The 27,576-nt window shown below is 40.2% G+C and overlaps 1 protein-coding gene and 2 long non-coding RNA genes across 4 annotated transcripts; all 3 read right to left on the bottom strand.

The window, feature by feature from the left end:
* Positions 1-1,647: 1,647 nt before the first annotated feature.
* Positions 1,648-2,188, bottom strand: LOC126623131 (uncharacterized). The gene is made up of 2 exons (XR_007623639.1): positions 2,113-2,188; positions 1,648-2,027 (listed from the first exon to the last, which is right to left on the bottom strand). It is a non-coding gene; the product is annotated as an uncharacterized LOC126623131 (long non-coding RNA).
* Positions 2,189-2,391: 203 nt separating this feature from the next.
* LOC126623125 (uncharacterized) lies at positions 2,392-6,343 on the bottom strand. Of its 2 annotated transcripts, XR_007623633.1 has the most exons (8): positions 5,964-6,343; positions 5,564-5,855; positions 5,357-5,464; positions 3,930-3,985; positions 3,186-3,316; positions 3,002-3,067; positions 2,544-2,928; positions 2,392-2,429 (listed from the first exon to the last, which is right to left on the bottom strand). It is a non-coding gene; the product is annotated as an uncharacterized LOC126623125 (long non-coding RNA). The 2 variants fall into 2 exon arrangements; XR_007623632.1 differs by having other exon boundaries at positions 2,544-3,067.
* A 3,943-nt stretch (positions 6,344-10,286) lies between these two features.
* LOC126623116 (uncharacterized) lies at positions 10,287-26,242 on the bottom strand. The gene is made up of 2 exons (XM_050291918.1): positions 26,120-26,242; positions 10,287-10,601 (listed from the first exon to the last, which is right to left on the bottom strand). Exons 1-2 carry the CDS (start codon positions 26,240-26,242, stop codon positions 10,380-10,382), a joined length of 345 nt encoding a protein of 114 aa, XP_050147875.1. The 3' UTR covers positions 10,287-10,379.
* Positions 26,243-27,576: the final 1,334 nt, after the last annotated feature.

Below are 27,576 nucleotides of genomic sequence, written 5' to 3'. Positions count from 1 at the left end.
TGTTAACCACAGTGAGCTATCGCTATATTATGAACAATACTTGTGCCCCGTCTTTCAACCAAATTCAGACATCTTCAAGCTTGAAACAAGATTTCAACAAGACACGGTTCTCCAAATTAAGATGTTCTATTTTGTGTGAGTTAAAGTGCACATGAAGCATAAAATACCCTAAGAAAGAGGGAGTAATGAATGCCAGTAAAAGTGGAAGCAAGTGAGCCAATTCTAAATGAAGGTTTAACGGTGATTTCATACCCGTCGTGTCAGTCAGTATAGGCCGCCCAGTTGTCGAAATGCAAATAGCATTGCTGCAAACTTTGAAATAGAGTGCACCTAAAACAGTTAGCAAAGAAGTTAGGAGACTTACCGCAAAACAAAAAAAGAAATGGACACATTCATCAAAGCCATGTAAAAATATGAATTTTAAAGCTGCCTCTGTGTATGTGTGAGAGAGAGAGTTTAAGCTATACTTATCAAAGCCATGTAAAAATATAAATTTTAAAGCTGCCTTCACCTTCAAGTGAAAAGCAGCAAAAACTTGATAATTTTTGTTTGGGAGAAAGGGAGGGAAGCTATAAAGCGTTTTCTGTTTTTCCTTCTTCTGTGCTGGGCAGCAGCAGAAGGGGTAGAGGAGGGTAGGGGGAGGACTAGTACCGTTCTTTTGTCTTCTCTCTAATAATTAAAAAACAAAGGCATTTCAAAAGTTTAAGGAGCCAAAAATGACACATGTGGGCTATGACTAATTTATCGAGACGATGGATCTCTGTTCTCTCTTGCACTCATGTTCAAACTCGTTGCTAATTAAAGTAGCTTGTAGTACCTATCTATTTATCAAAAAGAGTAATGCTAGGGAGGTAAAATTTATAGTCCAAATTTACAAACTAAATAATGTGTAACCAGTAAGATCGATCACCTTCAGGTAAAACTCGTTGCTAATTAAAGTAGCTTGTAGTTTCTATAATGCACCAGACTTGTAATTCTTATTTTTTGCAAACCTGTGGATCATTCGTGTACCATTAATTTTCTCATTCCGGATTTTAATTTGAGTGGTTTTTCAAGCTTAGATTTGGGAAAGTGTCGTTACTTTGCTTCTTTGTTATGTTGTCGATTCATCGGGGCTGTACACGACAGTCTATTAGTAATAGTAATAGCAGTGCACAGTATTTTCAATTAGGCGAGATGAAAACAGGCACAATATCAAACAAACTTGGAAGTGGTTTAGTGAAATGTAAGCCTCAGTGCTTGCTCTACCTATCTAACTACAAGCCTCTGGATAATAAGTAAAAGTGAACTGGTATGAACGAGAGAAATGGTGCCTCATTAAAGTTTGAACAAACACGGCTTTGATGCATACAATAATTGAAAACAGAATCACACTAGATGAGATTTGACCTTATAAATTTGAGTACAAAACTATTAGGACCCTAGACTGCTTTGGTATATACAATAATTCAGCTCCCGAACTTGACTCCTCAGGCGATCGGGATTACAGAAGAAATCAGCAAACACCATATTGTATAGAAGTTCTTGTCATATCAGGCTATAAGCGTTCCAGCAGGACTTCTTTGCTAACGTATTCAATGTACCGTATGGATGTAGATCCATTCAGCCATCGAATTTTCAAAGTGAATGAGCAGAAAGATACCAAAGAGCAGGCAAAATGTCTTACGACTACGTGCCATTACTGTCCATATGAATGGAAACAATACCATACAAAGCTAGGCTTGTATGTGATGATGGCTACAACGACCATCAATAGTATATAGGTCAGCACCTCATCAACAGTAGATATGAAGTAAGCAATGGATATTCTTTTATATTGGGCTGTAAATTCATTAACTAATGAGTCGTGTGTAGAAATCCTACCATTTGCAGTGAGCAGGAATAAACTCAAGAGTCCTAATGCTTTCTGTCCACCGGAAGAGAGTTCTCAATATCAGACTGAGGGGTCATCAATCCGGAACGAAGACTACGTATCTGGTGGACAGTTGCCGCAGCTCATACATATGTTGATAGTGCATCTTAAACATCTAATGCAAGTTCACATAAAAAAATGAAAAGGGAATAAAAGTACCAACAGAAATATTTTCAAATGTTTGTTTATTCTGTCGTTACCATGCAAAAAGTGGTCCTGATCATCCACTCCTTGTTCTTGTACATCAGATGCCGCTTGAATTAATGCCAGGCAACGACCTTATAATGACAAGATAGGAGCATCAACAGCCCATTATAGTGGAAAAGGGGCAAGGAAAAAAACTGAAGGTTTGAAGCATGCCACTGTGTAATCACTTAAGTTTCGGGTTTCAGCTAACAATAAGAGAATCGTTAATATCGCAAAGGAGGACAAATGACTAAGAAGTCTACAACCCTAGAGAGAGAGAGAGAGAGAGAGAGATACCACTTCAGCCGGTTAACCTTCAAGTCTTAATCACCTACAAGTTGATAAATCAGATCAAATTAGCTACAAACATTTTGAGCCATACAAGGCAAATAACCTGATGTTGCTTCATCATACAGTTCTAGATTGGTACCGTTACTAATAATACCTTGCAATATGTATGTGTCTTGGAGTTGAGTCAGCTCCCCAACAAAGACCCACAACAGTCTAAGCTTGGAATACACAGTAAGTCAAACAGTGTAACTCAAACTAAATCGAAGATATGAATGGGTTTTGAAGGCAGAAATAAGCATACAGAAGAATCTTGTAAGAGTAAGAGAGTATGCACGCCCCCAAGAATACAAACATAACGAGAACCCCAGAAGATAAGAAAGGATGGAACCATGGAAGGAAAATTTCATGCTTAAACGGGGAGGTTCATAACCTCCGGGAAATAAAGAAAGTATACGAGCAACGTTTATCAGGTACCATGTCCATGATCCTTTCCTTGTCGGGGTCCTCTCTATGACTACAACTAGAATCCAACTTTTTTGCTGCAGAAGATTTTGGAAATTTAGATATAACAGGTAAATGTAGGAAACTTGAAAACAAAGAACACATTTAAACCTCAGATAATAATTTCTCTTGTGATAAGAATTTGATAGTTCTCCAACAAGTTCTGCATGCTTTCTCCTGCACACATATTAAGATACTCTATTAAAAGAAAATTGTGAAATGTAGCAGGTAAGAAACAATTGAAGTCTACCACTATACGAAGCATAATAAATTGACGAGTAAAAATGCATTGTACCTAAGGGAATGAAGATCAAGATGAATGTGCGCTTCATCTGATGATACTTGAGATTTAAGTGCCACTAGAATTGCTTGCTGCTTAGCATTCTCAACTTGGCTTCCACCCATTGTCCTTCACTTGTCCCAAAACTGCACAATATTTAACAGTAACAGAGTCAGCAGGGATTCCAAATTTACTAACAACAAAACAATCTGCCAGCATGAGAGTTGACAAGAAAAAGGTTAACCAGTCATAGATATAGAAATACCGCATCTATTCGAGTACCCAAAAAAGATAAATCATCCAAACAACAGAAGTATGGTTGACTTATCAAAACCACATCATCTCAAAGAATGTGTGCAGAGAGAGAGAGAGAGAGATGAAGAAGATTGTACAGAATACAAATAAATAAAACACAAATAACACTGTATACCTCTCAAGTATCAGAGAAGTAAAATAATTAACTACTAGAATATACCCTCTCACTCTGATTACACAAAAGGAATATATCATTGAATTTCCACAATACTGTAAATCTATCAACTTTTTTGTACCTTCTTTTTAGATTTTCTTAAAGGAACATTTTTGTAGCTTCTTTGTATATTTTCTAAAAGGAAATAAAAGGCGTGAATATATAATAACAACAATTGTTCTAGTTTCTCTAAGAGGATGTAGGACTCTGTAATCCAACAAAATAAGTAGGCATCACTTCTATCAATTTATATAAGTTAAACTTTCTGAATAGGGGAAAACGTTACATACATTGAACGAAGTCGTTTAAACTCGAGCACGCTGATGACGTGGTTTTTCTAAATCTGCTGCAACAAAAAAACCAACTAAAATGAGTCAATATTTCCTACTCTATATCTGTTAAAACAGCTAGGTAACTCTTTTTTTTTTGAGAAGAAAAAATTTGAATAAAAACATAGAAACATCAGCTAGGTAACTCTAGATTATGCAAAGAATCAACATTTGCATCAAAGTGATAGTGATATGAATAAATATGGTTGTAATACATATTAAGTTTCTGTACATGACTAAAGCTGTGTATTGATTCATTGGTGTGTGTAACCTTCAAATTACTTTATGACTTGAAAAGGTACCAGCTGAGGCATCAAACAGAAACAAATCATTTAAGAGTTACAAGCATCTTGCATGCACATGGAATCACTACTCTACCACACCAGTGAATTGAACAAGTAATATATTAGAAAAATAAAATAAAATAATCTGCAAATAATAATCTTGAAAACCTGATGCGGAGAGAAGAGGAAAAAAAATATACATACAAGAGTGAAAAATAAGCAGTAAAGGCCATAGGAACAATAAATAGCGATCTTGAAATTATTCCCGAAAGAACGGAAAACAGCAACAGAGTTTCAGATGATCTAGAAATAAAAGCTGGCATGAAGTATTGATGGATATCTGAGAAGTAAGTTGCAGCAATGCTGGATAAAGTTCCGACCTAAGTGAAAGCAACACTGGCTGACAATGATAAGCAACTTTCAAACAGGAAAAGAAAAGGATGGGCATCCATACCCAATCAGTAATTAAGATTATCAATGCCTAGAGAAAGGGAGAACTATCTACACACCAGGTCCAACTGCTTAGCAAAACACTGATTTAGCTCCTTGAAACAAGATGAATCTCCAATTATATATGGCTGAAAGTCTGAGAAACAAAAACTTAGCTAGTACCAAATAGCATGCATAAACATGAACTCAAGCACATCCAAAAACCGTTTCACACTTGACTTACCCTCGATCTCTTTTCATCGTTAATATAGAATAAAGCGACACCAGGAAGCTACTTTCACCAAATAGAAGTAGCCCTAATATGCAAAGACCAAGCATAGATTTTTTGTTACATGAACTACAAAGAGTTTTGTAGGCATGCTAGTTCCCTGCATATTTCTGTACGTTTATCCTTTCCTTAAAATTCCTCCCTTTCTCGCTATGATATACCAGCAGGAAAAATGAAATAAACGAATCAAATAAATGATACCCGAAGCAAGAAATTTTATAAGGTGCCAAATCTCATCTCGATCCTCATGTACAGGCCAGAATTAAAAAGTATGGATTGACTGATGTATCACTAAATGAAAGCAAATGCTAGGAAACAGACACTAGAGGAAAAATAACAGAAAGTGTATAAATAGAGCAAAAATATATGTGGCAAAAGTACCATACCAAGAATATCTTTGAGTCGCTCTCCTCGGCTGCGAAAACTGCCTCCTGGTTGTCTGGCCTCGAAGCAAAGGCTGAAATGCATTCGTAAGCAAAGTTCAAATCTGCCCCCTGCAAAACCAACACGTATATCAATCCATATACTTTCAAGTTCAAACACAATAAAAACTCAACAATGGTGATTGAAAACAACAGAAACAAGAATTTTACCTCCAATAGCTTCCCCTTCTGTATAATTGCTCATATCCGAACAAAATATAAATCAGAATTACATAAATTACAAATCTTCAAAATATCAAATGGTTAGGAGATAGAGGCAACGAGGTAACCGCTAGAGCTCGGGAGAGAGGTAGACGGGGCAGAGGCTGGAGCAGATCCAGTCGAGGATGGGGTCGAGCGTCAGGTTTGGGAGCTAACTGCTCTGACACTGTCAAGTTCGAGAGCTGAATTATTGTATTTACAAAAGCTGTGTAGGGTCCTAGACTCCTAAGCCTTTCATTGCCTGCACATTGAAGCCATAAACTTTTTAAATTGACAATGTCTCCAATTAGAAGTGAAATCTTTTTTAAATTTAAGATGCCTTTAAATTTAAAATGCCTCCAATCCTCACTGGCATCACAGCATTGTCCGAGAGGCGTCCCTGCATCTCCCTGTGCTCTTGGCAGTGCAAGCAACAGTGTGTCAAGCATGGGTCACACGGCGAGTTCTGCAGTCAACAACGCAATCAAGCATTCAGCAAGCTTCAATTAAGAAAAATATATTCCGCATGACATAAACATAAGCTAGATTGTTTAAAACCTCGCAGAAACTGAGACCCAGATATTCTTATGCAATATATAAGAGATGAATCGTGAATCCATTAGTCTATGACCAAACTTACTGCATACTAGTTAAGTAAGTTGAGGTTCAAAAAGTTGGGGCAATAAAAGCACACGCATGATGCACTAAGATCAAGACCAGAACACTAAACCAAAGCATCTTTCAAAAGTGAAAACAGAATCACACTAGTTGAGATTTGACTTTATAAATTTGAGTACAGAACTATTAGGACCCTAGACTGCTTTGGTATATACAATAATTCAGCTCCCGAACTTGACACCTCAGGCGATCGGGATTACAGAAGAAATCAGCAAACACCACGTTGTCCTTGACGCCCAATCTCCTTGGCATGATGTTTTACAATCTGCATGCCATATACATTTCCAATACAGGCATAAGCTCCAGAAACTAGTTAACTAACCCAACATCTGCCCCAGAAAGCAGTTCTCTCATTTTTCTTACGATGCTCCAGTGGGACCCTCTTCAGCTGCAGCAGAGAGTTTTGCGTTTATCTTCTCCACTTCATCAAGCTCTTGCATTAATGGCTGGAGAGAGAGCGTATATATATACACGACGATACATCAATTTGTATGGGGAAAAAGGCGAGAATATATTAAGGAATTACCCCCAACTAGCTGCAACAATATGATGATCGCATGACCAATAGCGCATCAGAAAATGTGGAAGAAAAAAGGTAACATGTCGAACATGACATTATGATTTCAATGCTAGGATACATTAATTAAGGACAACTAAAACTTTTTTTTTTTTCATTCTTTTAGTTATTTATGTAACTATCATTTTAAAAGGCCAGGTCAAGAGTCCTAACTTGCTTGATTGCGCACATGGGTATTTATAGGCCAAGTCAATAATCCCAATGGCTAAGAAAAAGTAGATTAACTCATAATTCATTGACACATCGATTTCTGTCCACCGGAAGAAAGTTCTCAATATCAGACTGAGGGGTCATCAATCCTGAACGAAGACTACGTATCTGGTGGACAGTTGCCGCAGCTCATACATATGTTGAGTAACATCTAATGCAAGTTCACATAAGAAAATGAAAAGGGAATAAAAGTAAAGAGAGCAAAATGCGTTTAGGAACGTGGAATATAGGAACCTTGACGGGAAAATCTATGGAAGTAGTAGAAGTTATGGTGAGGAGAAGGATAAATATTATGTGCCTACAAGAAACTAAGTGGGTTGGTCGTAAGGCAAAGGATCTAGAAAACTCAGGGTTTAAACTATGGTATTCGGGCACAAATAGAACGAGAAACGGTGTTGGCATCATCGTGGACAAGACCTTGACACAAGATGTTGTAGATGTCAAGAGGGTAGGAGATAGAATCATGGCAATCAAGATTGTAATAGGACAAGAACTTATCAATGTGATTAGTGCGTACACACCTCAAGTAGGGTTGGATACGAGTTCGAAGGAGAAATTTTGGGAAGACCTTGGAGACTTGGTGCAAGGAATTGCTCAGACGGAGAAGTTATTTATAGGAGGAGATTTAAATGGACACGTGGGCAGGGAGACAGGCAACTATGGAGATTTTCATGGTGGCCATGGTTTTGGGGAGAGAAACGAGGATGGGGAAGCTATCTTGGATTTTGCAATGGCATATGATCTCTTCTTAGCCAACACCTTCTTTAAGAAGAGATAAGAACATGTGATCACCTACAAGAGTGGGTCGTCAAAAACACAAATAGATTTTCTTCTAATGAGGAAAGGGGATCGTATAACTTGTAAGGATTGCAAAGTTATACCAGGAGAGAGCGTGACTAATCAACATCGCTTGTTGGTGATGGATGTACATATCAAAAGAGTGAGAAAAAAGAACAAGACTTGGAAGTGCCCAAGGACTAGATGGTGGAATCTAAAAGAAGAAAAACAAGCCATTTTCAAAGAGAAAGTAATCACCCAGTGTGTGTGGGATAGAGAGGGGGAAGCTAACCAAATGTGGGATTCCATGGCTAGTTGTATCCGAAAAGTAGCAAAAGAGGTATTAGGAGAGTCCAAGGGCTTTGCCCCACACCAAAAGGAATCTTGGTGGTGGAATGAGGAGGTACAAGCAAAGGTGAAGGCTAAGAAGGAATGTTGTAAAGCCTTATACAAGGATAGGACCGATGAAAATGGTGAAAGGTATAGAAAAGCGAAGCAAGAGGCGAAGAAAGTTGTGAGAGAAGCTAAGTTAGCGGCTTATGACGATATGTATAAGCGACTAGATACCAAAGAAGGAGAGTTTGATATCTATAAACTAGCTAGAGCAAGGGAAAAGAAGACAAAGGACCTAAACCAAGTGAGGTGCATCAAGGATGAGGATGGAAAGGTTCTTGCTACAGAGAACGCGGTTAAAGACAGATGGAAAGGTTATTTTCATAATCTTTTCAATGAAGGACATGAAAGGAGTGCTTCTTTAGGGGAGTTGAGTAACTCAGAAGAGTGTAGAAACTACTCTTTTTATCGTAGAATCCGGAAGGAAGAAGTGGGTGTAGCTTTGAAGAATATGAAGCATAGAAAAGCAGTAGGCCCAGACGATATACCAATCGAAGTGTGGAAAGTTTTGGGAGAGACAGGTATAACATGGCTCACTGACCTTTTCAATAGGATTTTGAAAACGAAGAAGATGCCGAATGAGTGGCGAATGAGCACTTTGGTGCCTATCTACAAGAATAAGGGCGATGTACAAAATTGCATGAACTATAGGGGAATTAAGCTCATGAGTCATACAATAAAGCTCTGGGAGAGAGTCATTGAGCATAGATTGAGGCAAGAGACACGGGTTTCGGACAACCAATTCGGGTTCATGCCAGGGCGCTCAACCATGGAGGCAATCTATCTCTTACGAAGATTGATGGAAAGATATAGAGATGGGAAAAAGGATTTACACATGGTCTTTATAGATTTGGAAAAAGCGTATGATAGGGTCCCAAGAGACATTCTTTGGAGGATTTTAGAGAAGAAAGGAGTACGAGTAGCATATATCCAAGCTATACAGGATATGTATGAAGGAGCAAAGACTGCCGTAAGAACTCATGAAGGACAAACCGAAAGCTTTCCCATAATTGTAGGATTACATCAAGGCTCATCCTTAAGTCCTTACCTTTTTGCGTTGGTAATGGATGAGTTAACAGGACATATTCAAGGTGATATTCCTTGGTGTATGCTTTTCGCAGACGATATAGTGTTGATAGATGAAACTCAGGAAGGGGTAAATGCAAAGCTTAACCTTTGGAGAGAAGTGTTGGAATCTAAAGGTCTTCGCCTAAGCCGATCAAAGACAGAATATATGGAGTGCAAGTTCAGTGCAAATGGAGGCCAAAACGAGTTAGGGGTGAGGATCGGAGATCAAGAAATACCAAAGAGCGACCGTTTTCGTTACCTAGGATCTATCTTGCAAAAGAACGGAGAATTAGATGGAGATCTCAACCATAGAATACAAGCTGGATGGATGAAGTGGAAGAGTGCATCCGGCGTGTTGTGTGACCGCCGTATGCCACTGAAGCTCAAGGGAAAATTTTATAGGACGGCAATAAGGCCGGCGATGCTGTATGGCACAGAATGTTGGGCGGTGAAGCATCAACACGTACACAAAATGGGTGTAGCGGAGATGAGGATGCTTCGTTGGATGTGTGGGCACACGAGAAAGGATAAGATTAGGAATGAGGATATCCGGGGTAAAGTAGGAGTAGCCGAAATTGAAGGAAAGATGAGAGAAAATCGGTTACGGTGGTTTGGACATGTGCAAAGAAGGCCTACTGACGCTCCGATTAGAAGATGCGACTATGGGACAGAGGTTCAGGGCCGAAGGGGCAGAGGAAGACCTAGGAAAACTTTGGAAGAGACCCTAAGAAAAGACTTAGAGTACTTGGATCTAACTGAGGACATGACACAGGACAGAACACAATGGCGTTCTAAGATTCATATAGCCGATCCCACTCAGTGACTTGGATTTTCCAAGTCTCCAATCGAGAAGTTTTCCTCACTCGGGAAATTAAGGGAACACTACCTCAACCTATATGCTCCACTCACAAAGCTTCAACATACAAGCTTCAACAAAAGAAAATTCAAAGAACTTAGCGAAGAAGGCTTTGGTGTATTTAACACAATACGTTGAAATGAAGGAAAGCTTATTTATTGATATCCCCGATAAGTTACAAATATGTACATATACTTGAGTCAAAATAAACAAACAAGAGGGAGCCTTCACAAAGGTTGCTTAGGAGAAGTCTCAGCAGTCGGTAGAGCCCCAGAAAGAGAAGGCACCGGAGGGGGATCATTTGGAGCCTCAGTACTGGACAAAACCCTAGAAGGAGGAGGCATCAGAGATTGATCATTTGGAGCTTCATTACGCGGTACAGCCCCAGAAGACGAAGGCAATAAATGCCTTTGGAACAGACCCACAAATCTCTGATGATCAAGTAAAACCTGACCATCAGATTCCTTCATCTGGTCAAGCTTCCTCTTCATGTTTGTAGCATAGTCATGTGCGAGCCGGTGCAACTGTTTATTCTCATGCTTGAGCCCTCTAATCTCCTGTTTGAGACTCATCACTTCAGCCGCCAATGATTCAACTTGGCGGGTTCGAGCAAATAGGCGTTGGGCCATATTAGACACAGAACCTGCACACTGAACACTGAGAGCCAGAGAATCCTTAACAGACAACTCATCAGACCGTTTGGAAAGTAGTCTGTTATCTTTGGGAGTGAGAAGGTTCCTGGCCACTACCGCAGCGGTCATATCATTCTTCATCACGGAATCCCCAACGGTAAGAGGACCAGTAGGGGAGACGAAGGATGGGCGCCATATGTTGTCTGGAGAAGGCGGGGCTGCCTCTTCAACAAGGTTCAAGTCAAAACGACGGTCGGAGGGGCCAGACATTTTCAAAGGTGTTGAAGAGAGAAGAGGTCGGACAAATCAAGATCTTAGAAGTGCAAGAATGGAGCTTCTACTGGTGGATAATCAAGTGTGCTTTGGAACTTAATGTCAGCCCCTATAAAAATCTGCACTCGACGAAGCTTCAGAAATCGAAGAGGCGCCTGCTCAGAAATCGAAGAGGCGTTTGCTTTCTCAAAAGCTGGGCTGCTCAGAGACCACGAGGGTCGATCTCAGAAATCGAAGAGGTGTTTGCTTTCTCAAAAGCTGGGCTGCTCAAAGACCACAAAGGCCGATCTCAGAAATCGAAGAGGCTTGCTTTCTCAAAAGCTGGGCTGCTCAGAGACCACGAGGGCCGATTTCAGAAATCGAAAAGGCACCTACTTTTCCAGCCTTGTCAGCACCTGTCACACGCACACTCAGCTTTGCGGAAATTATGGGCATTCTGTCGAAGATTTCTGGCGAAGTAGAAAGCACATGAATTGTACTGTTCAATCACCCACTTCCCACACGCAACAGTAGCTCATGGGTACCACAGATAACTTTGCCAAAGTTCTCTGACAAAGTTGAGACACGTGAAGCTTGCAGCTCCCACTACATCGCTCTGACCAAGAAGGGTAAAAGAATTGCAAAGAAACAACACTAACAAAGTTTAGACACATAAATTTTGAAGGTCTAGCTACCATATTATTACCCACAAGGGTAAAGGAACAGTACCACTGCTGGATAATTGGAAAGTCCCGGTGTGTCAACCTCTGTGCTTCGTGGCAAGGTAGACTAGCAAACATGCCCAACCTTTACTCACATTCGAGAAAACACTCCTAACAAGATTGCTTGCTCCAAAATCGAAGAGGCACCGCCCTCCGAATCTCGAGAGCCAGACTCCCAACATGATTACTTTCTCAAAAATCGAAGAGAGGGTAAAGGAACAGTACCACTGCTGGATAATTGGAAAGTCCCTGTGTGTCAACCTTTGTGCTTCGTGGCAAGGTAGACTAGCAAACATGCCCAACCTTTACTCACATTCGAGAAAACACTCCCAACAAGATTGCTTGCTCCAAAATCGAAGAGGCACCGCCCTCCGAATCTCGAGAGCCAGACTTCCAACATGATTACTTTCTCAAAATCGAAGAGAGGGTAAAGGAACAGTACCACTGCTGGATAATTGGAAAGTCCCTGTGTGTCAACCTCTGTGCTTCGTGGCAAGGTAGACTAGCAAACATGCCCAACCTTACTCACATTCGAGAAAACACTCCCAACAAGATTGCTTGCTCCAAAATCGAAGAGGCACGGCCCTCCGAATCTCGAGAGCCAGACTCCCAACATGATTACTTTCTCAAAAATCGAAGAGACACCGCTCTCCGAATCTCGAGAGCCAGACCCCCGACAGGTCTGTAATCTTCACACGCAACATCAGCTTTCCAGATACCACAAACCACTTTTTCAAAGTGCTCTGACAGAGTTAAAACATGTGAAGCTGGCAGCTCCCACTACCGTGCTATAACCAAGCAGGGTAAAGGAATAACATTATTACTTGATGTTGGGGAGACTCCTATATATGTCGACTTCCATCCCTAACGGACAGACAGACCTGCAAAAATGCTCAACCCTTTCTCTTATCTGAGAGGGCACTCCCAACAAAGCCTTTCGAAATATTCAGCTTTCTTTCCCCCCAATAATACCTCTGTAAACAAGCTATACTAGAGCAAGAATATCTCATATCATCAGGGTTAAAAGCAAGAGTATCCCATATCATGCTTTTTCCCTGTCTTTTCCTTTGGCCTTGTTCTTACCTGCAAGACAAGGAGAAAGAGAGCAATCAGTCAGCACTTGGAATCAAGCTTCTAGCCAGGAACTGACTGACTGGAACCCCTTACCTGATTACTTACCTGGCATTGCTCTCGAGTACTCATCTTCAACATCTTATGCTTCCAGGGAAGATACCGCATCTGCCTAAGGAACAGATAGGGCAAGTGAGAAGGATACAAGGAAGCATGTGGAGACAAGCGTAACAGCACACGTGCCGATACATCCACTACTCTATCAAAAGCAAAAGTATCCCATATCAGCAAGGTCGAACGTACTCTAGATTTGATGGACTTGTTTTGACCCTCAAATTCTTCAGTCGGCCTTATACTCTGGAGGAAACCAGAAAACCCTCCAGCTCAGTTCAAGAATAAGCCTGTGGAAAGTTACTTCTTCAAAAGCAAAAGTATCCCATATCATCTCTCCTCATTTTTCTTCTCTTTATCCTTCATGCTGCCTGCAAGATAGGGAGAATGTGAACAATCAGCCGGAGCTCTGATTGCTTACCTTGTCTGTCACCTCTTTCAGCAGATCCCCCAGCTCGGCGACTTGGGGGACTCCTACTACATGGTTTGTATCTCGCTTGACCAAGCATGAAACTACAAGTAAGCTTCAAGTGAAATTGATACATTACCTTGTGCATCTCCACCAGTTACAGATACCACCCTTGGATGGAGGAAGAGTACTTCCAGAGAAGATGCCACATCTACCTATGAGATAGATAAGGCAAGTCAAGACGATACCACACTCCGGTACTTAGAAGTTTCGTGGCTACGAGATCATTCTCCCACAATATTTCCTAATGTCATTTGTACTAAATCATTCACTTGTACTCACTAAAGGAGAGCTTGAACCTATGTACTTGTGTAAACCCTTCACAATTAATGAGAACTCCTCTATTCCGTGGACGTAGCCAATCTGGGTGAACCACGTACATCTTGTGTTTGCTTTCCTATCTCTATCCATTTACATACTTATCCACACTAATGACCGGAGCAATCTAGCGAAGATCACAAAAAGTGACCGTTTTCGCTACCTAGGATCTATCTTGCAAGAGAACGGAGAATTAGATGGAGATCTCAACCATAGAATACAAGCTGGATGGATGAAGTGTAAGAGTGCATCCGGCGTGTTGTGTGACCATCGTAGGCCACTGAAGCTCAAGGGAAAATTTTATAGGACGGCAATAAGGCCAGCGATGTTGTATGGCACAGAATGTTGGGCGGTGAAGCATCAACGTACACAAAATGGGTGTAGCGGAGATGAGGATGCTTCGTGGGATGTATGGGCACACGAGAAATGATAAGATTGGGAATTAGGATATCCGAGGTAAAGTAGGAGTAGCCAAAATTGAAGGAAATATGAGAGAAAATCGGTTCCGGTGGTTTGGACATGTGCAAAGAAGGCCTACTGACGCTCCGGTTCGAAAATGTGACTACGGGACAGAGGTTCGGGGCCGAAGGAGTAGAGGAAGACCTAGGAAAACTTTGGAAGAGACCCTAAGAAAAGACTTGAGTACTTGGATCTAACGGAGGACATGACACAAATGAGCGCAATGGCGTTCTAGGATTCATATAGCCGACCCCACTTAGTGGGAAAAGGCTTTGTTGTTGTTGTTGTTGTTGTTGTTTGTTTATTCTGTCGTTACTTGAATGGATAATTAAAGGATCTCTAGCACCATGCAAAAAGTGGTCCTGATCATCCACTCCTTGTTCTTGTACATCAGATGCCGCTTCAATTAATGCCAGGCAACGACCTTATAATGACAAGAAAGGAGCATCAACAGCCCATTATAGTGGAAAAGGGGGAAGGAAAAAAAACTGAAGGTTTGAAGCATGCCACTGTGTAATCACTTAAGTTTCGGGTTTCAGCTAACAATAAGAGAATCGTTAATATCGCAAAGGAGGACAAATGACTAAGAAGTCTACAACCCTAGAGAGAGAGATATACCACTTTCAAACGGTTAACCTTCAAGTCTTAATCACCTACAAGTTGATAAATCAGATCAAATTAGCTACAAACATTTTGAGCCATACAAGGCAAATAAACTGATGTTGCTTCATCATACAGTTCTAGATTGGTACCGTTACTAATAATACCTTGCAATATGTATGTGTCTTGGAGTTGAATCAGCTCCCCAATAAAGACCCACAATAGTCTAAGTTGGAATACAGTAAGAGAGTATGCACGCCCCCAAGAATACAAACATAACGAGAACCCCAGAAGATAAGAAAGGATGGAACCTTGGAAGGAAAATTTCATGCTTAAATGGGGAGGTTCATAACCTCCGGGAAATAAAGAAAGTATACAAGCAACGTTTATCAGGTACCATGTCCATGATCCTTTCCTTGTCGGGGTCCTCTCTATGACTACAACTAGAATCCAACTTTTTTGCTGCAGAAGATTTTGGAAATTTAGATATAACAGGTAAATGTAGGAAACTTGAAAACAAAGAACACTTTCAAACCTCAGATAATAATTTCTCTTGTGATAAGAATTTGATAGTTCTCCAACAAGTTCTGCATGCTTTCTCCTGCACACATAGTAGATACTTTATTAAAAAAAATTGTGAAATATAGCAGATAAGAAACAATTGAAGTCTACCACTATACGAAGCATAATAAATTGACGAGTAAAAATGCATTGTACCTAAGGGAATGAAGATCAAGATGAATGTGCGCTTCATATGATGATACTTGAGATTTAAGTGCCACTAGAATTGCTTGCTGCTTAGCATTCTCAACTTGGCTTCCACCCATTGTCCTTCACTTGTCCCAAAACTGCACAATATTTAACAGTAACAGAGTCAGCAGGGATTCCAAATTTACTAACAACAAAACAATATGCCAGCATGAGAGTTGACAAGAAAAAGGTTAACCAGTCATAGATATAGAAATACCGCATCTATTCGAGTACCCAAAAAAGATAAATCATCCAAACAACAGAAGTATGGTTGACTTATCAAAACCACATCATCTCAAAGAATGTGTGCAAAGAGAGAGATGAAGAAGAGTGTACAGAATACAAATAAATAAAACACAAATAACGCAAATAAAGACGCAAAACCAAATGCTTCCCATTCAACACAAAAAGTCTACAACAACAACAACAAAGCCTTTTCCCACTAAGTGGGGTCGGCTATATGAATCCTAGAACGCCATTGCGCTCGGTTTTGTGTCATGTCCTCCGTTAGATCCAAGTACTCAAGTCTTTTCTTAGGGTCTCTTCCAAAGTTTTCCTAGGTCTTCCTCTACCCCTTCGGAAGAAAATAGCTTCTCATTGAAGATTTTGGAAATCGTTGCTTGTCACAATCATCTTTATGATTTCTAGACATTTTTCATAAAAAATAGAAATATGAATCCAAACAACCTCCATAAAAAAAATAAATAAATAAAGAGAAATATATATAAAAAAAAATATCAACATTTCAATCATTTTCCAGTCTTTCAATTGCAATTACACAGAAAATATAACTAAAAATCTCAACTTTCTCAGAAAACTGTTAGCATCTATTGTTGATATCATGGCATCATATGAATGGGGGCCCGGGAGGAGCAGAAATTATCTAATTTAGGTACTCATATTTTTTATAGAACAATGAATTGTAGGCAAAATGTACCTTGCCCTGCTGCAGGGTAAACATATTCAGCACTTGCCTGAAAACACCAAAAAACAGAGGAGTAAACATAAATTCATCAAAACTCCCTACGCAAGGATAAGCTAAAAATGAAAAATATTCACACTCCAGAAACTGTTTGGTAAGATCCAAGAAATTCTATCGCAGCTGAAAATTTCATTCTCAGATTGCATGGACAGCCTTTTTTGTTTTGGTAAGATCCAAGAAATTCTATAGCAGCTGTAAATTTTCATTTTGAACCTTAACTCATGCCAATTTAAATGTGACATTCATGCTTAATCTGCATCATATGTCTACGGACATTTAGTTGTAATGCTAAAACTCAAATTTTGTCCCAAGTATAAAAAGGACACAAACATATATATACAACTCGAAGTGAAAATTTCACCAGGTGATCTAGTCTAGTAGTAGAGTAAACCTTCATTCTGCACTTCAACCGTCTCATTGTTTCTTCCTGCAAGTTTTCAAACAAATCTGTAAATGGAGTGAAAGAGAAATGATAACTGTATTGGTAGAATGAAAAGGATGTCTACTCTAAACCACATCCTTTCACTAATAACATCTTACTTATTTTTTTCAAACAAAGTAAACAGATACTTTAGAATGAGTTGGAACTCATTTTGTATATTGAGGATAAATGACTGTCTATTTGATATTAGAGTATCACATTGGTATGCCTTGGCCTTGTGGACTGGTCTCTCGCTTGAGTCATCTTTTATATCAACAATTGATGTTATGGCTTCTGTATTCAAGTTGTTGAATACAAGTAAACTTAATGGTTTGATTGTTTCATTTTGAAAGGTGGAAAATAAAAATAGATGTCTTACTTTTCTCAATAGTGAATCTATTGTTTTTGGGAATCTCTGCAACTGTGACAACTGTGGTAATAGCTGCAGTGGTACAAAGAGATTAATCCTTTCATCAGCTTTAATATTAAACGAATCAAATCTAGAACGAAGAACAGTAATATGCACGAGAAAAATAAAAAATAAAAAAATTTCTATTCGAAATGTTGGAAAAAAGGGAATTAGAAGGTTACATTTGGCTGGATTCATAATGCCCTTGTGAGGGGAGTTGGTATCATGAGACATCATCTGATAATTTAAATTTTTCAAAAAATGGACCGATGTAATCGTCAACTTACAATTTTAAAAATGTATTAGTTTATAACATTCGAGGCTTGAAAATAAAAGGGAATTACTCTAAGTTGAATAGAGAGGAATCAACATTTAGAGATACGAAAAGGTTGAGTTTTTTACCTGCTAGTCTAGTAATATCAAGCAAACTACAACTTCTATTCTAAGGTCAATTCTTTTTCTAATAAAAAATTGCATGTTACACAAATTTATATCATACTGATGAGATTAAAGCGAAAATTTAAAACTAATGCACAAAATGGATTTGAGAGGCTCAAAAAATTTAGAAATAAATAGGAAAAAAAAATTTTAAATGTTGAGACGTTTTGTTATATTAAAGCCCTTGGATAACTTGAAAATCTTACCCTTATTCATTCTTCACTCTCGCTCTACTTTGCATTCTCATTATTGCAAATACCTGATAATTCCCATCACCAGAAACTCTTACTTCATATAAGCCATATGTATGTAACCTGCAAGAACGTAATAAGAAATTAACTAAACTATCACTCAAGAAGAAGTTAGACAGAACTGTGGAGAATAAAAAAACAGATATCTACTTTTAGTCTATCAAGATGTTAAGATTGCATCAGCTTCAATGCCTAAACGAAGAGTAGAAATAAATTCATCCACAAAATAAGATTTTATTTTTAAGTATCGTAACACAAATGTAATGTTTGTACAACCATCAACCCATACCCAAGGGTAAACTACCCATCCTGGCATAACTCTAACACCGCAAGAAACATGTTACTAAAATATTAGTCCCAATACATCATATTTGCTACTATCATTTTCAGGAGTCATGTGGTTTTCCAAGAATTGTAAAGCATGTATGTACAAAGTGAGGTTTGCCAATACCTCCAGCTATTTCCCAGTGTGCGCTAATGTGTTTTTTCCTTTGAAACATGCAGTTTTTGTTAACCTATAGTATTCTCACCATTAACCAAAAAGGAAGGAAAATTTGACAAAAGAAGCTATCTTAATACTTTTCAGGAAAATTGTCAACCACAAAGTAAGCACCGCTTTTGAGCCTATGAACAGAAGAATAACCCAAAATACATTCACGATTATTACCTAAAGCTTTCTAGCTTTCTCTAAAACTTTTCTGCTTTGTCAATTCCTTTTCTCTTGCCTGCCTAAATATAAAAAATTTAAATCAATTTCTTTCGAAAATTCAATAATTCACATAATTATGTAAAAGAGCATCTGATTATTTTGAAATTAAGCATATCAAAGTTAATAAGTTTTAAGAGGGGTGAAAAAAAACTTAAGTTACTAACAAGCTGCCTGTTGTTAGATAGTGTAGATATCAGAAGACGTCACAGTGACGGTCGAGGAAGCCTGTGCACACCATTCCAGGCCTCTCGTCGTACAGATAAATAAGACATAGACCATTAGCAGCTCTCCTTCGCTCTCTTTCAGAATCCGACAAGCATCTCTGAGCGATAAATGGCTGCCTCCGGGATTTCATATCACGGAAGTTAGAAGGAGCTCCTCCAGACTAGGGTGCAAACACTGGAGATCAAATACATAAAACTATCGACAATTTTTTTTTCAATAAGATACTGAAGTGGATGATTGACTCGTTCCATACTAGAAATAATGAGGAATGCACACTCAAGTCAATTTGCAATTCAAAATAATTGAACAGAAAATGAAATTTGCTATATGAAACAAACGGGTAACTTAACTATGCCATAAACAAAAGTAGTTTCTGAAAGGACCATCCTTTTAAGCAGCTTAACAATGAACATATTAATGGACTGTCAACTGTTCCAATTTGCTAGATGTTGCTGCCCTGTAAATGCAAGTTTGTTCGTATGTGGATCTTTCTCAAAATTGCAAGCAATGGACATTTCAGAATCACTTTGGGCATTGCGAATATAAGGTCACCTCTCTAGCGGCAACAATAACAGGACAAATCAAAGTCGGTCTATGGCAACTGCAGCTAACTCAATCATCAATGCACAGAAGTTTGGAAGTTCTATAGCCGATGACATTAGGAATCAACAAAAGACGTGAGCAACGACGTGGAGCAGCCAATGAGCACCAAATAATCTACTATCAAATATATTGGTCGAAGAACCTTCTTCAACAAAATGGAGCGTTGATCTGGCCAGAAACCAAATCCCAAAAAGCAAAAGTTCACAACATAAAACTTGTCAAAATACTTTCAACTAACCCTTTTTTTCTCATTCTCCTTTCTCGGTCATACTCAAATTTATCTCGAATCTGGTTGACCTTCCCAGGTATGACCTTGCCAGCTCCCCAAACCATTGTCTTGTCCTGCAACAAAATCAAGTCAGTCGAGTGTATCTGACACTTCAATAACAACCGGACCAAAGTAGTCTGATAGATCCAAAGCAAAGGTAGCACAAGCAACACTCTCGTATAGCGGATACCATGAATAAGGGGTTTCACACCTTACACTACAAAAACAATCTGGGTGTCAGATCATTAATGAAGAGCATGACAATAAATCTTGAGAACCATGACAAGATGAAGTGCAAGAGTTAATAGGCAACTAGCTGACTAATCAAATTAGCCGGACTGGGTTGTGAGAAAATTTGATGACAATATTCTATTTACTTTGGTTATAAAGTTTGCTTCGAGTGACTTCATTTACCACACCTGGACAGACAGGAATAATCACATAAACCATAACAGGAAAGAGCTCAGGAGCAGCTTTTGAAGATTATACAAGACATGTTCGGTGTAGGATTGCTGGGTATAGAAATGTGCAGAACTCTTCCGATAATGGCCAACTATGTGAAATGTGGTGCTGTCTACTAATTATTCCAAAGGAGTAATTAATCAGGCATTGGGGATGAGAGAACACATGTTTTGTTTGCATCATACATACACATAAGGCAATATATCATCTACCACTAAAATTCAAAGGACTGGCATTTTCTTCAAACATCTAAAATCAGCCAATTCCTTTATACACATCGTTTTTGTTTGGTTCAGTTTGGTGTTGCCAGCGTTTTTGCTTTACCCACAAAAGCTAAAAGCGATATCAAACAAATATAAATCCGGAGAATTCAGAACAAGAACGCAATAAGCATACCGTAATAAACAGCTGTGCCATCTAAAAACGTCAAATTCCTTTTACTTTCACCAGCTCCGACAATATAATACAACAAGGTGCAGAGGGATTTATGACTAGGAAATGTAGCGCTGCACCTTGCACACTTCCCTTCAAGTGTATCATTAAGACGAAGAATAATGTTACATGATTCACTACCATATAACAGATAAAATCACTAAATTACTTAATCGGTTTAATGAGTCCAACCCTGCATTTCCCAACAGCAATATATGTAATACGCAATCACACATCAGATAAGAAACGACATCACTGGATTAATTTGAAATTAATTAGACTCAATTTATCTCCAATTACATAACATCAGTGTGTCTAGTGCAAGCAAACTACAATTACCAACACATTTAATAAAGACTCAAATGATGTTCCTGCTACGGCTAGAAACGGGCTTGCACAGCCCCATGCTGTTGGGGCAGGAGAGCCGCAACACATACAATCCGTCAGTCTCCCCATCATCAATCTCCCCAGTCGTGGGCAAGAGCTGATACCGAGCCGTCACTATCAGGCGGACTTGAACTATCCGTTGCGAGATTTCCTCGCTCAGCACTTCACCTAAGTAGGCACTGTCAGTTTGCATTTTGAAACTCAAAGTGGCCGTCTGGCTGGTCTCATTGGTTAAAGGCAAGGGAGGAGGCAATGACTTGGTAGCCAGCATGAAGCTGCCGTCAAACCAGCGGTCGTACAAGAAGAGCGTGGCCTGCAGATGATCTTCAAAGTAGAGGTCGTGGCCGTACTTGCCGTTGGGGTTTGTGACTACGAGATTCAGCTCCCATTCGGCGGTACACTCGGAACCGGCAGCGCTGAGTCGGGAAACGGTAATCGACTCGACACTGACTTGCAATGGGTCCAGGAAGTTTGAGTAAACCAAAAACGACGGGATGAGGACGAAGACCACAAAGCTCACAATAAGAACTGCAGTGCCCACGACAACTCTCGTCGGGGGGAATGACTGTTCTACCTTAACAGGTACAGGCCTGTAATATTTCATATGGACAGGGCGGTGGCTATTGGATGTCCGCATTGTTGATTAATTATTTGAGACCGAACACGGATGAGCTAGGTAGATCTATCAATGGCAGTGGGAGAAAAGATGAACAAGACGCCTGAGGGAATGATAATGTTAGGGTTTCTATCGTTGGTACTTGGTAGAATTTGGGCTGGGCACGGGTCCAATTTGAGTCCAATTTTATAAGTCTGTTTTAAATGGAATCCACTAATATTACACAAGCATAAGTGGGGGCTAGTAAGTACAACAATTATCCATGTCAGCAATTAAAATGCACATAGTTTACATGCAAAATTACAACAATTGCCATTAAATGGTTTATCAAGTCTCTTGCAAATAAATTACAACCCAAATTAATCTCATTGTTTATTCAAAACCTTATCCTCCTATCTTTCAAATTGCTTTGCGTATCCATCGGAATCCAAATTTTGAATTCTAAATCCGTATAAAGATATGAAAGCTATAAATTTTCTCCCATTATATGATGAAAACATAATAGGTGAATATCTGATTCGAGTTTCCTAGTATACCTGAAGAACAGGTATTGCAACTTCTCGGAAGATTTCAATTTCATACATGATCTTCTGGTTTTGTTTTTCTAATTTTTTGGTTTGGTGATTTGGGCTTTAACTCCGCCTATGTCTTACATGGCCGGTCCCAAGCCCGGATAAAGGAGGAGGGGGAGGGCGTCAGGTAGTCGACAGCCGGCACTCCATGATCACGTCGAATCCTTATGAAAATGAATCCAGAACAAAATCGCGCTAAAGCTAGGGCGTCACCCGTAAGTGGCGCGCTGTGTGGCCTGAGTACAGTGATAAGTGAGCAAGGGTCGCTGTATCTCCATCGGCACCCGGATGCAGTGTTAAATGAGCAAGGGGGCCATAGAAACTTCTTTTCGAACGACTCCACTCAAAGTTGTTTGGGAGCATATGCTCCTATCAACTTTACCCGGGACACACAAAAGAAGTACTTTGATCCTATTAGACGGGGGAGGGTGAAGAAGTTAGGACAGAAGGGTAGAGTTCAAGAGAGCAAAATGCGTTTAGGAACGTGGAATATAGGAACCTTAACGGGAAAATCTATGGAAGTAGTGGAAGTTATGGTGAGGAGAAGGATAAATATTATGTGCCTACAAGAAACTAAGTGGGTTGGTAGTAAGGCAAAGGATCTAGAAAACTCAGGGTTTAAACTTTGGTATTCGGGCACAAATAGAACGAGAAACGGTGTTGGCATCATCGTGGACAAGACCTTGGTACAAGATGTTGTAGATGTCAAGAGGGTAGGAGATAGAATCATGGCAATCAAGATTGTAATAGGACAAGAACTTATCAATGTGATTAGTGCGTACGCACCTCAAGTAGGGTTGGATACGAGTTCGAAGGAGAAATTTTGGGAAGATCTTGGAGACTTGGTGCAAGGAATTGCTCAGACGGAGAAGTTATTTATAGGAGGAGATTTAAATGGACACGTGGGCAGGGAGACAGGCAACTATGGAGGTTTTCATGGTGGCCATGGTTTTGGGGAGAGAAACGAGGATGGGGAAGCTATCTTGGATTTTGCAATGGCATATGATCTCTTCTTAGCCAACACCTTCTTTAAGAAGAGAGAAGAACATGTGATCACCTACAAGAGTGGGTCGTCAAAAACACAAATAGATTTTCTTCTAATGAGGAAAGGGGATCGTATAACTTGTAAGGATTGCAAAGTTATACCAGGAGAGAGCGTGGCTAATCAACATCGCTTGTTGGTGATGGATGTACATATCAAAAGAGTAAGACAAAAGAACAAGACTTGGAAGTGCCCAAGGACTAGATGGTGGAATCTAAAAGAAGAAAAACAAGCCATTTTCAAAGAGAAGGTAATCACCCAATGTGTGTGGGATAGAGAGGGGGAAGCTAGCCAAATGTGGGATTCCATGGCTAGTTGTATCCGAAAAGTAGCAAAAGAGGTATTAGGAGAGTCCAAGGGCTTTGCCCCACACCAAAAGGAATCTTGGTGGTGGAATGAGGAGGTACAAACAAAGGTGAAGGCTAAGAAGGAATGTTGTAAAGCCTTATACAAGGAGAGGACTGATGAAAATGGTGAAAGGTATAGAAAAGCGAAGCAAGAGGCGAAGAAAGCTGTCAGAGAAGCTAAGTTAGCGGCTTACGACGATATGTATAAACGACTAGATACCAAAGAAGGAGAGTTGGATATCTATAAACTATCTAGAGCAAGGGAAAAGAAGACAAGGGACCTAAACCAAGTGAGGTGCATCAAGGATGAGGATGGAAAGGTTCTTGCTACAGAGAACGCGGTTAAAGACAGATGGAGAGGTTATTTTCATAATCTTTTCAATGAAGGACATGAAATGAGTGCTTCTTTAGGGGAGTTGAGTAACTCAGAAGAGTGTAGAAACTACTCTTTTTATCGTCGAATCCGGAAGGAAGAAGTGGTTGTAGCTTTGAAGAAGATGAAGCATAAAAAAGCAATAGGCCCAGACGATATACCAATCGAAGTGTGGAAACTTTTGGGAGAGACAGGTATAACATGGCTCACTGACCTTTTCAATAGGATTTTGAAAACGAAGAAGATGCCAAATGAGTGGCGAATGAGCACTTTGGTGCCTATCTACAAGAATAAGGGCGACGTACAAAATTGCATGAACTATAGGGGTATTAAGCTAATGAGTCATACAATGAAGCTCTGGGAGAGAGTCATTGAGCATAGATTGAGGCAAGAGACACGGGTTTCGGACAACCAATTCGGGTTCATGCCAGGGCGCTCAACCATGGAGGCAATCTATCTCTTACGAATATTGATGGAAAGATATAGAGATGGGAAAAAGGATTTACACATGGTCTTTATAGATTTGGAAAAAGCGTATGATAGGGTCCCAAGAGACATTCTTTGGAGGATTTTAGAGAAGAAAGGAGTACGAGTAGCATATATCCAAGCTATAAAGGATATGTATGAAGGAGCAAAGACTGCCGTAAGAACTCATGAAGGACAAACCGAAAGCTTTCCCATAACTGTAGGATTACATCAAGGCTCATCCTTAAGTCCTTACCTTTTTGCGTTGGTAATGGATGAGTTAACACGACATATTCAAGATGATATTCCTTGGTGTATGCTTTTCGCAGAAGATATAGTGTTGATAGATGAAACTCAGGAAGGGGTAAATGCAAAGCTTAACCTTTGGAGAGAAGTGTTGGAATCTAAAGGTCTTCGCCTAAGCCGATCAAAGACAGAATATATGGAGTGCAAGTTCAGTGCAAATGGAGGCCAAAACGAGTTAGGAGTGAGGATCGGAGATCAAGAAATACCAAAGAGCGACCGTTTTCGTTACCTAGGATCTATCTTGCAAAAGAACGGAGAATTAGATGGAGATCTCAACCATAGAATACAAGCTGGATGGATGAAGTGGAAGAGTGCATCCGGCGTGTTGTGTGACCGCCGTATGCCACTGAAGCTCAAGGGAAAATTTTATAGGACGGCAATAAGGCCGGCGATGCTGTATGGCACAGAATGTTGGGCGGTGAAACATCAACACGTACACAAAATGGGTGTAGCGGAGATGAGGATGCTTCGTTGGATGTGTGGGCACACGAGAAAGGATAAGATTAGGAATGAGGATATCCGGGGTAAAGTAGGAGTAGCCGAAATTGAAGGAAAGATGAGAGAAAATCGGTTACGGTGGTTTGGACATGTGCAAAGAAGGCCTACTGACGTTCCGATTAGAAGATGCGACTATGGGACAGAGGTTCAGGGCCGAAGGGGTAGAGGAAGACCTAGGAAAACTTTGGAAGAGACTCTAAGAAAAGACCTAGAGTACTTAGATCTAACGAAGGACATGACACAGGATCGAGCACAATGGCGTTCTAAGATTCATATAGCCGATCCCACTCAGTGACTTGGATTTTCCAAGTCTCCAACTGAGAAGTTTTCCTCACTCGGGAAATTAAGGGAACACTACCCCAACCTACATGCTCCACTCAGAAAGCTTCAACATACAAGCTTTAACAAAAGAAATTTCAAAGAACTTAGCGAAGAAGGCTTTGGTGTATTTAACACAATACGTTGAAATGAAGGAAAGCTTATTTATTGATATCCCCGATAAGCTACAAATATGTACATATACATGAGTCAAAATAAGCACACAAGAGGGAGCCTTCACAAAGGTTGCTTTGGAGAAGTCTCAGCAGTCGGTAGAGCCCCAGAAAGAGAAGGCACCGGAGGGGGATCATTTGGAGCCTCAGTACTGGACAGAACCCTAGAAGGAGGAGGCATCAGAGGTTGATCATTTGGAGCTTCATTACGCGGTACAGCCCCAGAAGACGAAGGCAATAAATGCCTTTGGAACAAACCCACAAATCTCTGATGATCAAGTAAAACCTGACCATCAGTTTCCTTCATCTGGTCAAGCTTCCTCTTCATGTTTGTAGCATAGTCATGTGCGAGCCGGTGCAACTGTTTATTCTCATGCTTGAGCCCTCTAATCTCCTGTTTGAGACTCATCACTTCAGCCGCCAATGATTCAACTTGGCGGGTTCGAGCAAATAGGCGTTGGGCCATATTAGACACAGAACCTGCACACTGAACACTGAGAGCCAGCGAATCCTTAACAGTTAACTCATCAGACCGTTTGGAAAGTAGTCTGTTATCTTTGGGAGTGAGAAGGTTCCTGGCCACCACCGCAGCGGTCATATCATTCTTCATCACGGAATCCCCAACGGTAAGAGGACCAGTAGGGGAGACGAAGGATGGTCGCCATATGTTGTCTGGAGAAGGCGGGGCTGCCTCTTCAACAAGGTTCAAGTCAAAACGACGGTCGGAGGGGCCAGACATTTTCAAAGGTGTTGAAGAGAGAAGAGGTCGGACAAATCAAGATCTTAGAAGTGCAAGAATGAAGCTTCTACTGGTGGAGATTCAAGTGTGCTTTGGAACTTAATGCCAGCCCCTATAAAAATCTGCACTCGACGAAGCTTCAGAAATCGAAGAGGCGCCTGCTCAGAAATCGAAGAGGCGTTTGCTTTCTCAAAAGCTGGGCTGCTTAGAGATCACGAGGGTTGATCTCAGAAATCGAAGAGGCGTTTGCTTTCTCAAAAGTTGGGCTGCTCAAAGACCACGAAGGTCGATCTCAAAAATGGAAGAGGCGCTCGCTTTCTCAAAAGCTGGGCTCCCCAGAGACCACGAGGGCCGATCTCAGAAATCGAAGAGGCACCTACTTTTCAAGCCTTTTCCAGCCTTGTCAGCACCTGTCACACGCACACTCAGTTTTGCGGAAATTATGGGCATTCTGTCAAAGACTTCTGGGGAAGTAGAAAACACATGAATCTTACTGTTCAATCACCCACTTCCCACACGCAACAATAGCTCATGGGTACCACAGATAACTTTGCCAAAGTTCTCTGCCAAAGTTGAGCACGTGAAGCTTGCAGCTCCCACTACATCGCTCTGACCAAGAAGGGTAAAAGAATAGCAAAGAAACAGCACTAACAAAGTTTAGACCCATAAATTTTGAAGGTCTAGCTACCATATTATTACCCACAAGGGTAAAGGAACAGTACCACTGCTGGATAATTGGAAAGTCCCTGTGTGTCAACCTCTGTGCTTCGTGGCAAGGTAGACTAGCAAACATGCCCAACCTTTACTCACATTCGAGAAAACACTCCCAATAAGATTGCTTGCTCCAAAATCGAAGAGGCACCGTCCTCCGAATCTCGAGAGCCAGACTCCCAACATGACTACTTTCTTAAAAATCGAAGAGAGGGTAAAGGAACAGTACCATTGCTGGATAATTGGAAAGTCCCTGTGTGTCAACCTCTGTGCTTCGTGGCAAGGTAGACTAG

This window comes from Malus sylvestris, chromosome 5 (assembly GCF_916048215.2).
Source record: "Malus sylvestris chromosome 5, drMalSylv7.2, whole genome shotgun sequence".
Taxonomy (NCBI): Eukaryota; Viridiplantae; Streptophyta; class Magnoliopsida; order Rosales; family Rosaceae; genus Malus; species Malus sylvestris.
Note: the sequence above shows the minus strand (reverse complement) of the source record. Positions and strands in the feature narration are given on the sequence as shown.

What these genes read in the sequence shown, in the direction of transcription:
- LOC126623116 (XM_050291918.1), bottom strand. Translation starts at nt 26,242, where the DNA reads ATGAGTCTCAAACAGGAGATTAGAGGGCTCAAGCATGAGAATAAACAG. An exon ending in TGAAGGAAACTGATGGTCAG is followed by an intron (nt 10,602 to 26,119) that starts GTTTTACTTGAT and finishes TCTGATGGTCAG; the next exon opens with GTTTTACTTGATCATCAGAG.